Raw genomic sequence first — 12626 nt, 5'->3', positions numbered from 1 at the left:
ACACACACAGACACACACGATCTCCTGTACACACCCATGCACATATATAGATGTCCTGCAGTGGTATTGCCAGTGTATAGTAGCTGGGGTTCAGAATACATCTCAAGGTAATGGTGGTGGGTGCCAAGTATGTCAGAGCTGGAAGGAAGTCCAGCTTTACACCCTAATATGACAGATAGGGAAACTGAGGCAAGAAACATGATGGCTACCAGCAGATCTAGGCTAAAACCTCAATTCAGCTTTCATTCCATGCTGAGCCCTCCGTCTCTTCCTCTCTTCTTGTAGAGTAATGAGAACACCTAATTTATACCTAATTTATAAGGTTTATCAAAGCCTTGCAAACATTCCACTGGAGCAATCTTCCCAGGAGTAATAGGACCCTGAAGGTGTGAATGTTCTGGACGGATCTCCAAAGCTTGCAAATAAAGTCACTCTTGTCAATTTCCAGAGACTCCTATGGTTTCTTTGTTCCTTCTAGCTGCCCCAGGGAGATTTGGATGTCCTGTTCTCAAACATCGATGATGTCATCAAGGTGAACAGCAGATTTCTTCATGATCTGCAAGAGACAGCATCCAGGAAGGAGGAACAAGTGCACTTGATTGGTGAGCAAAGACAAGGCCATCATCAGCCCTAGATTCCTGTGGAATTGTCCTCAGCATGTGGGTATTGCAGAACTGTCTCCAGAGTTCCAGGGAAATGCAGCTCAATGGGAGTTTCTTTTGGGGAATCCCTGAAACACAGCATTTCAGAGCCGGTAGGACCCTCAAATAATATCCAGCCCCATCCCATCACTTTACAGAAGAGGAGACCGGGGTCCAGAGACAAGGAGGGACTAACTGCTCAGTGACCCAGTTGAACCTTTACTTATTTACTAAGCTTAGTTATATACTGAGCATTGCCAGTCACTATGCTGTGTGCTGGGGTCACAGCATCAACAAGTGAGTCCAAGTTCCCATTCTTAAGGCTTGACAAGTTAGTGAGAGACAATAAACAGATAAACGAGAATTTTAGGTAATAATTTAGAATTTGAAGAAAAGAAACAAATGTAGTAACCTTTGGGCATGAGAGTAGTCCTCCTAAGAAGGGGACATTTGAATTGAGACCTGAATATTAGGAAGGAGACAGCTATAAGATGTGGAGGGAGAGCAGAGAGAATGGCTGTGCAAAGGCCCTGAGGCAGGGATAAGCCTAGAATGTTTGAAGGACAGACAGAAGTCTAGTGTCACTCCAGGGGAGTTTGTGAGGGGATTGTGTTAGGAGATAAGATGGAAGAGGCGGAGAAGGACCAGATCATGTAGGGCCTTCTAGGCCATGGTAAGGAGTTCAGATTTTATGCAGAATGTGATGAAAAACTATTGGATGGTTTTGAGCAGGAAAGCGATATGGTCCCATTTATGTTTTTGATGACCTCTTTGGCTGTTGTGGACAGTGGGTTGTGAGGGAATGGCAAGCGTGGAAGCATGAGACCTGCAGGGGCCTCACTGTCACCCTGGTGAGTGATGGTGGGAGTGTCCTCATTCTGGAATGGTCAGGAGGACCCTCTAGAGCATAAAGGAGGAGGGATGCGTCGGTATAAACCTCACACCTGTGTCCCTCAGTCTCTTCTCACTTGTTGCCCTGGGTCACATGACAGAACCTCAGGGTCAGGGGTTTTTGAGTGGAGTCAGGCAGGTAAGGTGTAGGGGTGCCGGGTAGAAAAGAGCTGTGAAGCTCTGTACAAATATGAGAATTTTGAATATTATTGCCGTAAATATCACTACACTTTATTAAGACTCCCAGGGCAGCAGCCCGAGCTCTGCATCATTCTGTCCCATAATTCTTACGGCAGCCTTTTGAAATGAGATGAAAACATGGAAACTCAGGAAGAAGAGGTAACTTGCCCAGAGTGACAGAACTGGTTAGGCCTATCAGTCTCCCTCCCAAGCTGAGGGTTTAGCTGTCTCACTCACCACTTCCATTTCCCAAGTGAGGGGACATGCAGATATGCCTTTGAGGGCTCCTTGTTGCTTTTGCACCATCAGGTAACTTATTCCTGGAATGCCATGAGGAGTTGGAGCGAGTCTACAAGGTGTACTGCGCTAGCTATGACCAGGCCTTGCTGCTGCTTGACACCTACCGGAGGGAGCCAGAGCTGCAGCGAGAGATTCAGAGCATCATCGAGGCTGTGGTGTGAGTAGCAGACCAGTGAGCATGCCCCTCTGCTGCCATTGACCCTGGAGTCAGGAGCTGCCCAGGTCTCACCCCTCCTTGGTGAGGCTCATGCTGCTGCAGGAGGGTCTCAGTCAGGTCAGGCTTCAGAGACACACAATTCCTGACTTTCGGTGGCTTCCAGTAACAGGGTTTATACCTTCCTATGCTCCACTGCGGGTGACCTGAGGCTCTTCTCTGTGCCATCCTCACTCCAGAGAGCAGCCACTCTCTGGATTATTGCCAGTAATGGTGGTGAAGGGCAAAAGAACTCTTGGGGTGGGGAGGGGCGGCCCTGGGTGGCTCAGTCGGTTAGGCGACTGCCTTCAGCTCAGGTCATGATCCCGGAGTCCCTGGATCGAGTCCCACATCGGGCTCCCTGCTCAGTGGGGAGTCTGCTTCTCCCTCTGACCCTCTCTCCTCTCATGCTCTCTCTCACTCTCTCTCAAATAATAAATAAAACCTTTTAAACAAGAGAGAGAGCTCTGGGAGGTCTGATGCTGGTAATCAAGTGCTCCAGACCAGAAAGGATGTTCATCACTTCTCATAATTCAGAGGCCAGAACAAATCCCATGACTTTGTCCAACTGCCCGGAGGCCAGGGTGTGCCACCCTGCCTGGGTGTCCAGAGGTGGAAAAGCAGAAACATCCGGTGGACAGCACTCATGTCTCCCATGGGAAGGGTGGTGAGCTGGGGGGGGAACCACGTGCTGTAGGCAGCAGTGGCATGAAGCAGGTTCGGATCACCTCGGAAGGCCTCTCCACAGAGAGCTGAAAACTGCCCCATGAAATGGGAACAAAGCTGCCCTGGCTGAGCTCACCACCCAGAGCTAGCACCAGTGGGTGGAAACTCTAGATAGAGATATGTAGAGAACAGATATTTTTTAAATTAAAATTTTGAATGGAGAAGAGCTACGTGGTTCAGAAGCTTTAAAACATCCAAATTTGTGCAGCACAATTCTGTCCTGTCTAATCCTGTCCCTTCCTCTACCCAAATACTACCCCCAGCCCCAAAGTCAAGCCAACCACTTGTAAATTGCTTGTGAATCTTTGCAGACTTCCTTTATGCATATAGAAGCAAATACAAATACATGCTCTCATTTTACTGCCTTTTTGAAGAAAGTTTGTATCTTTTTTTCACTTACCATATATCTTGGACGTCTTCCTATTTCAATACATACATGTATGAGCCTTTGAACAGCACGTTCTTCTACCACATGGCTGCTCCCCAGTTTATTTAACTGGTCTCTATTAACGGACATTGATTTGCTTCTTTTCTTTGGAGATTACAGATAGTGTTGAGTGATTATTCATGAGCATATGTCATTTTACTCAAGTGCAAGTATTTTTTTAAGGTTTTATTTATTTATTTTAGAGAGAGTGTGCATGAGTGGGGGAGTGTGCACAAAGGGAGAGGGAGAGAGAATCTCAAGCAGACTCTGTGCTTACTGTGGTGCTCAATGCACGGCTTGATCTCATGACCCTGAGACCATGACCTGAGCCAAAATCAAGAGCTGGATGCTCAACAAACTGAGCCACCCAGGTTCCCCACAGATGCAAGTGTTTTTGTAAGGTGAATGTCCAGTCATGGACTTGCTAGGTCAAAGAAAGTATGTATGGATAATTTTGCTAATATAGCAAAATTTCCTTCTATAAAAGCTATACCATGAGCAAGGTGTGCGTGTCTGTTTCCTCATAGCCTCACCAGAGTGTGTCATTAAACTTTAGAATATTTGCAACTGAAAGAGGTGACAAATGGTGTCTCAGCGTGGTTTCATTTCGCATTTACTTCTCATGATTAAAGTTGGTCATTTCTTTGTATATTTAAGAGTCGTTTATATTTCCTTGCCTGGGATTTTCTGTTTCAAAAAGGCTTCTATCTTCCCCAGGACTAACTCCCCAAATGGAGATAGATGAAGGTCATTTTCTGGAAATCAGAATAGTGTAGGAGGATGAGAGGCTACTATTATTTGATCTTATTTAGACATTCCCTTTACACCCAAGAGAAAGACTGTGTAGATTTTGATCTTTGAAGATGATGTTATTGCCTGTGGGAGCTCCTGCTGTCTCCCCTCCCCTTCTCCCTTGCCTGTCCCCTCAACCCCTTAAAGCCTCCTTTTCAGTTACCCATGTCCTGGCCCCTTCTACCCCACAAAAAACTACATTCACTTCCCCCTTTGATTCATCCTTCCAAGAGTCTTACAAATTTAGGCTTTTGCAAGGGTCACTAAATACATTTCAATATGAGAGAGGCAGGTAACGAAAATGAGGGAAGCAGGGTGGCAGGTTTGGTGCAAAAGGGAGCAGGGGAGACTATGGCCAACCAGAGCCAACAGACCCCATGTAGAGGGCAGCTGCTTCTGCTGATGTTTGCTCTATCGAGTAGCTTTCATTATATAACAGACTGCCCCAAAACAGAACGGCTTAAGACAGACATCTGTTTGGCTCACTCTGCTGCACATTAGCAATATAGCCGGGCTCAGTAAAAGATTCTTCTAGCCCTGGCTGAGCACCTTCACGTGCCTGTGATCAGTTGTAGGTCAGCTTTGCTGATCTTGGCTGGGCTCTCTCATGTATCTGAGATGCGTGAGCTGACTCAGCTCTGGCCATACAGCCTCTCATCATCTGGCAGGTGGCCCAGGCTTGCTCACATGGCGGTCACAGGGTTGAGACAGGAGAGGGCAGGAGGGAGGGAAAAGGGAGGTGGAGGGCAGGGGAAGGCCTTTGGAGGTCTTGGCATTCTGTGACAGACCGAAGGGGTGGAAAAATAGACCCTACTTCTCAAGCGGAGGGGCTCTGGGGTCCTATTCAAAGTGGATACAGCAGCCATCACAACAAAGGGTGTGCATACTGTGAGTAGAGTAATTACAGCCCTATTTTACAAACCATCCGCCTCAGTTGCCATGTAGGAATATGAGTCCACTGTGGCCAGATCCTCTGATATTTGAAAAGAAGTCAGAAACTTTGATATAACATCTCCCAGGTACCAAATACTGGCATCTAGCTCAGACATGTTAGAAGCACTGTTGGGGGGCCCTAGCTGGCACAGAGGCTGCGGTTTGTCATGCCTTCCACACACTGGTCTTTCCCAGCCAGACCAGTCTGGACTCTATGGGACCTGGTGCCACACTGCCCAGTGGCAGATCTGGCTCTGCCCCTAACTTACCTTAGCAGAGCCGTTTCATGTCTCAGAACCTGGTTTCCTTATGTGTAAAGGGGGAGTGATAACTATACCTCATGGGGGTTTGGACTCATTTGTACCCAAGTGATACTCTGTAAACCCCAGCTATGATCCTTGTCTTGACTAGGCAGGGATTGTATTTCTCTGAAACCACACTGTGGCTCTCAGCTCTGGTGATTTCAATGCTCCTTTTTTTCCTTTTTTTTTTCTTTTTTAAGAATTTACTTATTTGAAAGAGAGAGAGCACAAGCAGGGGGAGCAGCAGAGGGAGAGGCAGGCTCCCCGCTGAGCAGGGAGCCCGATCCCAGGACTCCAGGATCATGACCTGAGCCAAAGGCAGACGTTTAACCGACTGAGCCACCCAGGCACCCCCATCCCTTGTTTTTTAAGAGAGGGAGTGAGGGGTAGGGGAGAGGGACAGAATGAGAGGGAGAGAGAAAATCTTAAGGAGGCTCCACGCCCATCACGGAGTCCGATGCAGGGCTCAATCTCATGACCTGAGATCATGACCTGAGCCAAAATCAAGAGCCTGCCATTCAACCGAGCCACCCAGGTGCTCCTTAATGCTCCTTTTTTATAACAAACATTAAATTATTATCCTGACATATATTCTCGAAATACATATAAATATTCTACCTGTATACGGAACTGGAAAGAAAATTTAATGGCTTAACTGTAATAAAAAGGAGAAGTAAAAGGAAAATAATGTCTAATAAAGTAATATGTATTTCAGTGTGCCGATGCTTGGGCACCACTACCCTAGAAAATCTAATGAAGGAATCAGATGGTGGCACCTACATACAATAAATGAGTTTGGATTCAAGGAAAGAAAAGTCAGAAGCCATTCCATGTAAGACGTATCGAAAAAGGAAAGAGCAGAGAATGTGTGTGCCCTAGAATGACAAGTAGCAATGAGAGCAAATTTGACCTACTTGTGTATGATAAGCAAACCTCAACATAAATGACATAGGGATAACATTACGCTCTGGGGGGCAGAGGAGGTAGGACGTATGATGTTCTAGCAGATGATCTGCTTGGGTCTTGTTTATGAAAGGTAGCATCATAATAATTTGCAGTGCTATGGTAAGTGACTGGGTGGAGTCGAAGTGTCACAAAAACATCTCTGCTCTTGAAATTGCGGCACATTTTGAGGCATTCATTCAGCCTGTGCACGTCCAGAGGGATCTAGGAGACTTCGCACTCTTCACAGAGCAGGGTTGTCCTTGCAGATGGCCGCTGCCCTGGTCCCTGCCCACCAAGTGCCTGGAGCAGCCCTGTGCCTGCAAGTTTCCACCGTGCCCTCGATGAGAGCCCCTGGTCTAATGTTGCCCCAGGAATGTCATTCTTCCTGCCAGCATTGCTTTCCATCTCCTCTCTCTTGAAACAGTAATCCTGGCCTTCTTGTGCTTATGATCATGGGACTGTTTCTGGAGCTTAGCCGACTAGAATCACCAGACCAACCAGTAGTAAGTGGTTCTCGTAAGTGGTTCTTCTTATCCAGTTAGGATGGATGAGACTAATCAGATTCTTTGTGATTCCAAAATGCATGCTGCCTGCTACCCTTTTATTTGGGTGGGTGAGTGGGTAGGGTGTTCAGTTTATCCTGTCTCTTAATTCAGCTCCCACCTGAGGCCCAAGGGGATCAAAGCCTTGCTCTTGCAGTAGGCAGGAAGCTCTGCAGCTATCAGCAGGGAAGAGGCTGCCCCGCAGAGGCCAATCGGTCCAGCACAAAGCACCCACTATCTCAGAATGACGGCTGAGGCAGTGTTTGGGGAAGGCAAATAATCTTTGTTTTCCTTTATTGGCAATCTTCGTTCATTTTATTTTTTTTTAAGTTTTTTAAAAATTTATTTGAGGGGGGACACAAGCAGGGGAGAAGGGCAGAGGAAGGAGAAGCAGACTCCCCACTGAGCAGGAGCCTGACGGGCTCGATCCCAGGACCCTGAGATCATGACCTGAGCTGAAGTCAAGAGTCGGACGCTTAACTGACTGAGCCACCCAGGTGCCCCAGCAACTTTTTCACTTAACTATGGCTATGAATATCTTTTCACAACACTAGGAATAGTTCTACCATGTTCTTGTTAATGGCTGCACAGAGTTCCTTTCCAAGGCAGCTCACAGACTCTGGTGGTTTAACCAACCCTCTGCTGATGGGTATCTGGCTTGTTTGTAGCTTTTCACTGTGATAAGTAGAGTTGCTGGTAACTTCTGCCTTTATCTTTGCTCGCTTGAGTTGACATTTCTGGAGTGGGACTGATGGAACAAAGGATTTGTACGTTTCACAAATTGCCAAACAGCTCTTTAAAAAGATCTTACCAATCACGGCTCCCACTGAGAAAATGTAAGCGGGCCTGTCTCCCCATATCCACCCAGCTCTGGGGATTATCTGTCTTTGCTTTGGTCTTTCATCTCCTCCCCTCTGCTCCCCTCCCCTCTCCTCTCCTTTTTTTGTGTGTGGGGGGATTATCTTTCAATTTTTGTTGCCTGTTTGAAAGGCCACTTAAAAAATTTTCTCCAGGGGTGCCTACATGGCTCGGTCAGTTAAGCATCTGACTCTTGATCTCAGCTCAGGTCTTGAATTCAGGGTTGTGAGTTCTAGCCCCCTGTTGGGCCTACTTTAAAAAAAAAAAAAATATATATATATATTTCCTTCAGATTACCTTAGAAAAGCTGTAATGGTAAAAAGCTGCTGTAATTCTATCATGACTCCTTGATAATTGTGGAGAAGAGCTGTGATCCTCTCTTTGAAGACGCGCTGTGCTCTTATTTGTGGACAGATGTCCCCATGAGGCAGTTGGCCCTCTCCCGTGGAAAGTAAGCCCAGAGAACAGAGTTTTGCAAATATCTGGTGACTTTTTCCATCTCCCCTGCCTGTGGTCAGCCAAGTGCTAGGAAACCCGTGGTGAGAGCAGATGGTCAACGTAGGCATGTCCTGACAGGTAATCCTACCTTTGCCTCCCCCACAGCCCCCTGCAGCTAATGAGGGCACACCCACCTGCTCTACCTATTCTTAGCCTCATGACTGATCTTTCCTGGACATTTGGTCTGGAAATATTTCCTTAGGAGGAAGAGCAAGAGGCAAGGGTACCATGGAGAGGGGGCCAGAGAAGGGCTGTGAGCAGCATCTATGAGTCTTCTTGGATGAGGCATGCTTAGACACAGGTTTGAAACCCTCGTGGGCCTCTTGAAAGGCAGGTCTGAGGGCTTCTGGTCATGATCAAGGGAAAACTGTGGGAGCCTCTTCCCAGATGCCATTGATTTGGGTAGTTTTTCTGCAAATCCCTGATATCAGCAAGAAAGGGACTAGAAAAAGTCATCCATTCATCGAATAGTGCATCTGGAGGGGATCTTGACACTACTCCTTCTTGTGTTTTGTTTTATTTTTTATTTTTTTTAGTGAAAATTTTCACACCTGTAGAAAAATAGAATGTAACAAACATATACCACTACCTAAAATTAACCAGTATTAATATTTTGCCTCATCTATTTTTATGCTGAACTGTTTAAAGACAAATAATAGACATCATGACTTTTTATCGTTAACTAAGTTTTTAAAAAAATACTTTTTTTTTAAAGATTTTATTTATTTGAGAGAGAGATTGAGAGAACAAGTGGGAGGAGGAGCAGAGGGAAAGCAAACTCCCTGGAGAGCAGGGAGCCTGACACAGGACTTGATCCCAGGACCCTGGGATCATGACCTGAGCTGAAGGCCGATGCTTAACCGACTGAGCCACCCAGGCACCCTACCCTTAAATAATTTAAATGCATCTCTATAAACATATAAAGTTCCTGTGATTATTTTTTTTAAACTTTCAACTTTTAAAGCCACAGAACCATTTTACTGAATGAAATCTCAAATGGATGTCCAGCATACAGAGTTGTACTTGGGACATAGCCAGGTGGACATGTCATGCAGGCAGTTGACTGTGTGAGTCTGGAGCTCGGGACAGAAGCTGGGAACAGAGGTCTGGGTTGGGGCTGTGTTTAAAGCCATCAGACTAAATGAAGTCAGTAAGAGAGTGAGTGGAGGGGAGGGAAGGCCCCAGGGCGCCCTGGCATTGGAGCGAGGCCAGCAGAGGAGGCGAAGAGAATGGCCCATGGAGCAGGAAAAGCAGGATGAAGGGCATCTCTGGGGCCAAAAGAAGAAAGTGTTTCAAGAGCAGGGACTGGTCAGCTCTGTCTGCTGCTGAGAGGCCAAGGAAGCAGAGGACAGAGAACTGACCGTTGCATTTAGTACAGATGGGAAACCAGGGCCCAGAAAAGGATACAGTGAGAACTAGCTGTGCCTGTCTAGCATCTAGACCTCATGCATTACAGATGAGGAAACTGAGAAACACGTAAGGAGGGTGACTTAGGCCTGAGAGCACACAGCAAGTTAAAAGGCAGAGCTGGGCCTAGAGCCCTGGACTCCTGTGGCCCAAAATGGTGGGCTTTCCCTACCTAACGCCAGCCTTCTCCCTCAGGCCACAAGCTGGGCCCTCTGGCCTCAGTTTCTTACTGGTAATCCCTCTGCAGAGGATTACCAAGTACCCATTGCTGCTGCAGAAAATCCTGGAGAACACCGTCCCTGATGCCAGTGCCTACCCTGTGCTTCAGAGGGCTGTCTCTGCCCTCCAGGACGTGAACACCAACATCAATGAATACAAGAGGCGCAAGGAAGTGGGTAAGGACTTGGGGAATTTAGGGGCTATGTCAGTGAGAATGCTTCCAGCTACAAAAACACTCATTTCAAACTATCTTCATTAATAAAGGAAATGTAGTGGCTCATGTAACCACAAGTCCAGAGGTCATATGGACTTTAGGTAGAGTTTGATCAGGGTGATGGCTCCATTTCCCAATAATTCTCTTATCTCTGCTCTTTACTGTGTGTTAGCTTCATCTTCAGGCTTACTTCCCTCATAGTAGTAAATGGCTATTGCCATTCCAAGATTCACATCTGCATATCATACCCTCTAGGATAAGACAGGGCCTTTCTCCCCTTAGTCATAAATTAGATTGGTGCATCATTCTGAAAGGACCCATTTGGCTCATGTGCTCACCCTGAACCAGTTACCATGGTTAGGGGAATGCCATGAGCTAATTGGCTTGGGCCTGGCTTATGTATCGATCACTGTGGCCAGGGGTTTAGGACTCTATGAATTTGCTTATCTCAGCTAGCACCCACCTTTTGAACCAAAGTGAGATCAGTCCCATGCAAACCACATGGCTGCTATACTGTGGAGGAGAAATGAATATGGAGGAGGCCAAGTATATATAAATATACCTTGGGAAGGACAGCTAGTGGGTGGGGAACTCTCAGGTTGTTAAAACAGGAAAGTTTGGAAAATGAAGCAGCGTCCCAAGTAGAGAGCAAAGTCAACTGCACGATCCAGATGGTATAATAGTGATAATTTAGTTCCTGTGACACATCTTTCATTCATTATCTGGTTTGATCCTTACAGTCACACTCAGAGGCTGGCCCCGGTAGCGCCATCTCACAGTCAGGTCAAATGAAAGCTTAAATCGTTTGCTGTAGATCCCAGAGCTGGTGAGAGGCAGAGCTGGCTTTCAGACTCAGGTCCGGGGTGACAGATCAGTGGAAAGCCCTGCACCCGAGTGGGGAGTGTGGTTCCCAGCCTGGCCTGGCTGACACTGGCCCAGGAGCCTCACACAACTCACCTCTCAGTGAGTTCTTTAGAAAGTACATTCAGACCCACTATCTTATGTGATCCTCCCAGCAACCATATAAGGTGGCTGGTCTCACTTATGAATGAGGAAACAGGCCCAACAAGTGGCGCCTTGCCAAAGTTGGGCAGGCGGGCAGCTGTGTAGCCAGGGCTCACACCTTGCAGCAAGGCCTGGGCTCTCCCTCTTGCGAGTGGCCGTTCGAACAGGCGTACTGCTGATGTTTGAGAAAAGGGTCCAAGTGGGCTCCTAGCCAGGTGTGTCCGGGATGCCTGCTTTCCTGGGTCAGCTTTGGTTCCTGTGCCTTCCCTCTCCTCTGTTGGTGCAGCCTCCAAGTACACCAAAGTGGAGCAGCTGACCCTCCGGGAGCGGCTGGCCCGCCTCAACACGCACACCCTCTCCAAGAAGACCACCCGGCTGAGCCAGCTGCTGAAGCAGGAGGCGGGGCTCGTGCCCAGGGTGAGCGCAGGCGGAGGACGGGTGGCATCCTGGCCGTTCCACGGGGCAGGACTGTGCGGTGGATGGGGCAGGTGGCATAGAGTCCTCTCAGAGATGAGGAGGCGGGGGCCAAGGGACCGAAGTGACCTCTTAGCACCGCGTTGCCAGGAGGAGGCCAAGTTGGCACCTTCACATGATTCTGAAGGGCCAGATAGGGCTCTCTCCACTGCATCCCGTGTGCTCTTTCTCTGATTATCCTTGTGTGCAGATAGGAGAGTTAATCTCTGGGTCTGAGCGAAGAACCAGCTTGGAATAGCCACTAGGAGCAGAGTACTTACTCTGAACCAGGCATTATTTGATCGACACAATAAAGTAGGTGTTTTTATTACCCCATCTGCACCTGAAAAAACAGGTTCAGGGAGGGTAAAACACTTGCCCAAGGTCACACAGCTAGGGAGCCAGAACTCGGATGCTTGTGTATCTGATTCCATGATCTGAGTACAAAACCATTAAGCAGCACTCACTGCCTCTAACCGTCCCACTCAGCTTTGGGGATGAAGAACTGGCTCTGATGGGCGGGGCTGTGGTAAAGGTGGTCTCCAGTGAGAGCGTGGGACGAGGATGTTGGTGTACACTAGTCCCCTCTCTCCCTGGGCATGGATATTCTCAGCTCTCACAAACGTCACTCTCCTCTCAGACAGAAGATAAGGAATTTGATGATTTAGAAGAGAGGTTCCACTGGGTGTCGCTGTGTGTGACCGAGATGAAGAACAATGTGGCTGTTTACCTGGATAATCTGGAGGTGAGGATCCTGCCCGTAATAATCGTTGGGCTGGGCTGGGTCCCCCAGGCAGGAGGCATGTGGGGCCCATCCGACAAGCTGGCAAATGCATCAGCTGCAGGAACCGAAAGGGAAGAGGTCACCGGGTCACTGGCTGCGGGTCAGAAGAAGGGCCACAGGCAAGCACTCCCCACACCACAGCCTCTGAGCCCACTGAGCTCTCAGGGGGTGAGGTTCCCACTGAGAGGGGTTAAAATTCACTGGGGTCCGAGCCCTCCAGAGGGACCGTGCCAGTCTGTGACCCGGAGCAGGTGACACACTCAGGTGCCTGAGAAAGTCAAGCAGGTAATATTACTGAGTGAAATGTGCAAGTGTC

At 47.9% G+C, this 12626-nt stretch overlaps 1 protein-coding gene across 5 annotated transcripts in view; it reads left to right on the top strand.

The window, feature by feature from the left end:
* ARHGEF37 (Rho guanine nucleotide exchange factor 37) overlaps positions 1 to 12626 on the top strand; it is a 55975-nt gene that overhangs the window by 18197 nt on the left and 25152 nt on the right. For all 5 annotated transcript variants that reach the window (XM_025867269.2, XM_025867268.2, XM_025867265.2 and 2 more), the window contains exons 3-7: positions 479 to 602; positions 2022 to 2169; positions 9831 to 10030; positions 11360 to 11490; positions 12167 to 12271. In XM_025867269.2, coding sequence (XP_025723054.1) covers positions 479 to 602; positions 2022 to 2169; positions 9831 to 10030; positions 11360 to 11490; positions 12167 to 12271 — 708 coding nt within the window. The remainder of the gene's footprint in view (positions 1 to 478; positions 603 to 2021; positions 2170 to 9830; positions 10031 to 11359; positions 11491 to 12166; positions 12272 to 12626) is intronic.

The sequence above is a fragment of the Callorhinus ursinus genome, unplaced genomic scaffold (assembly GCF_003265705.2).
Source record: "Callorhinus ursinus isolate GAN/ISIS: 27379988/994484 unplaced genomic scaffold, GSC_fseal_2.0 scaffold3, whole genome shotgun sequence".
NCBI classification, from domain to species: Eukaryota; Metazoa; Chordata; class Mammalia; order Carnivora; family Otariidae; genus Callorhinus; species Callorhinus ursinus.
The sequence above is the reverse complement of the archived record's forward strand: the minus strand, read 5'-3'. Positions and strand labels throughout refer to the sequence as shown.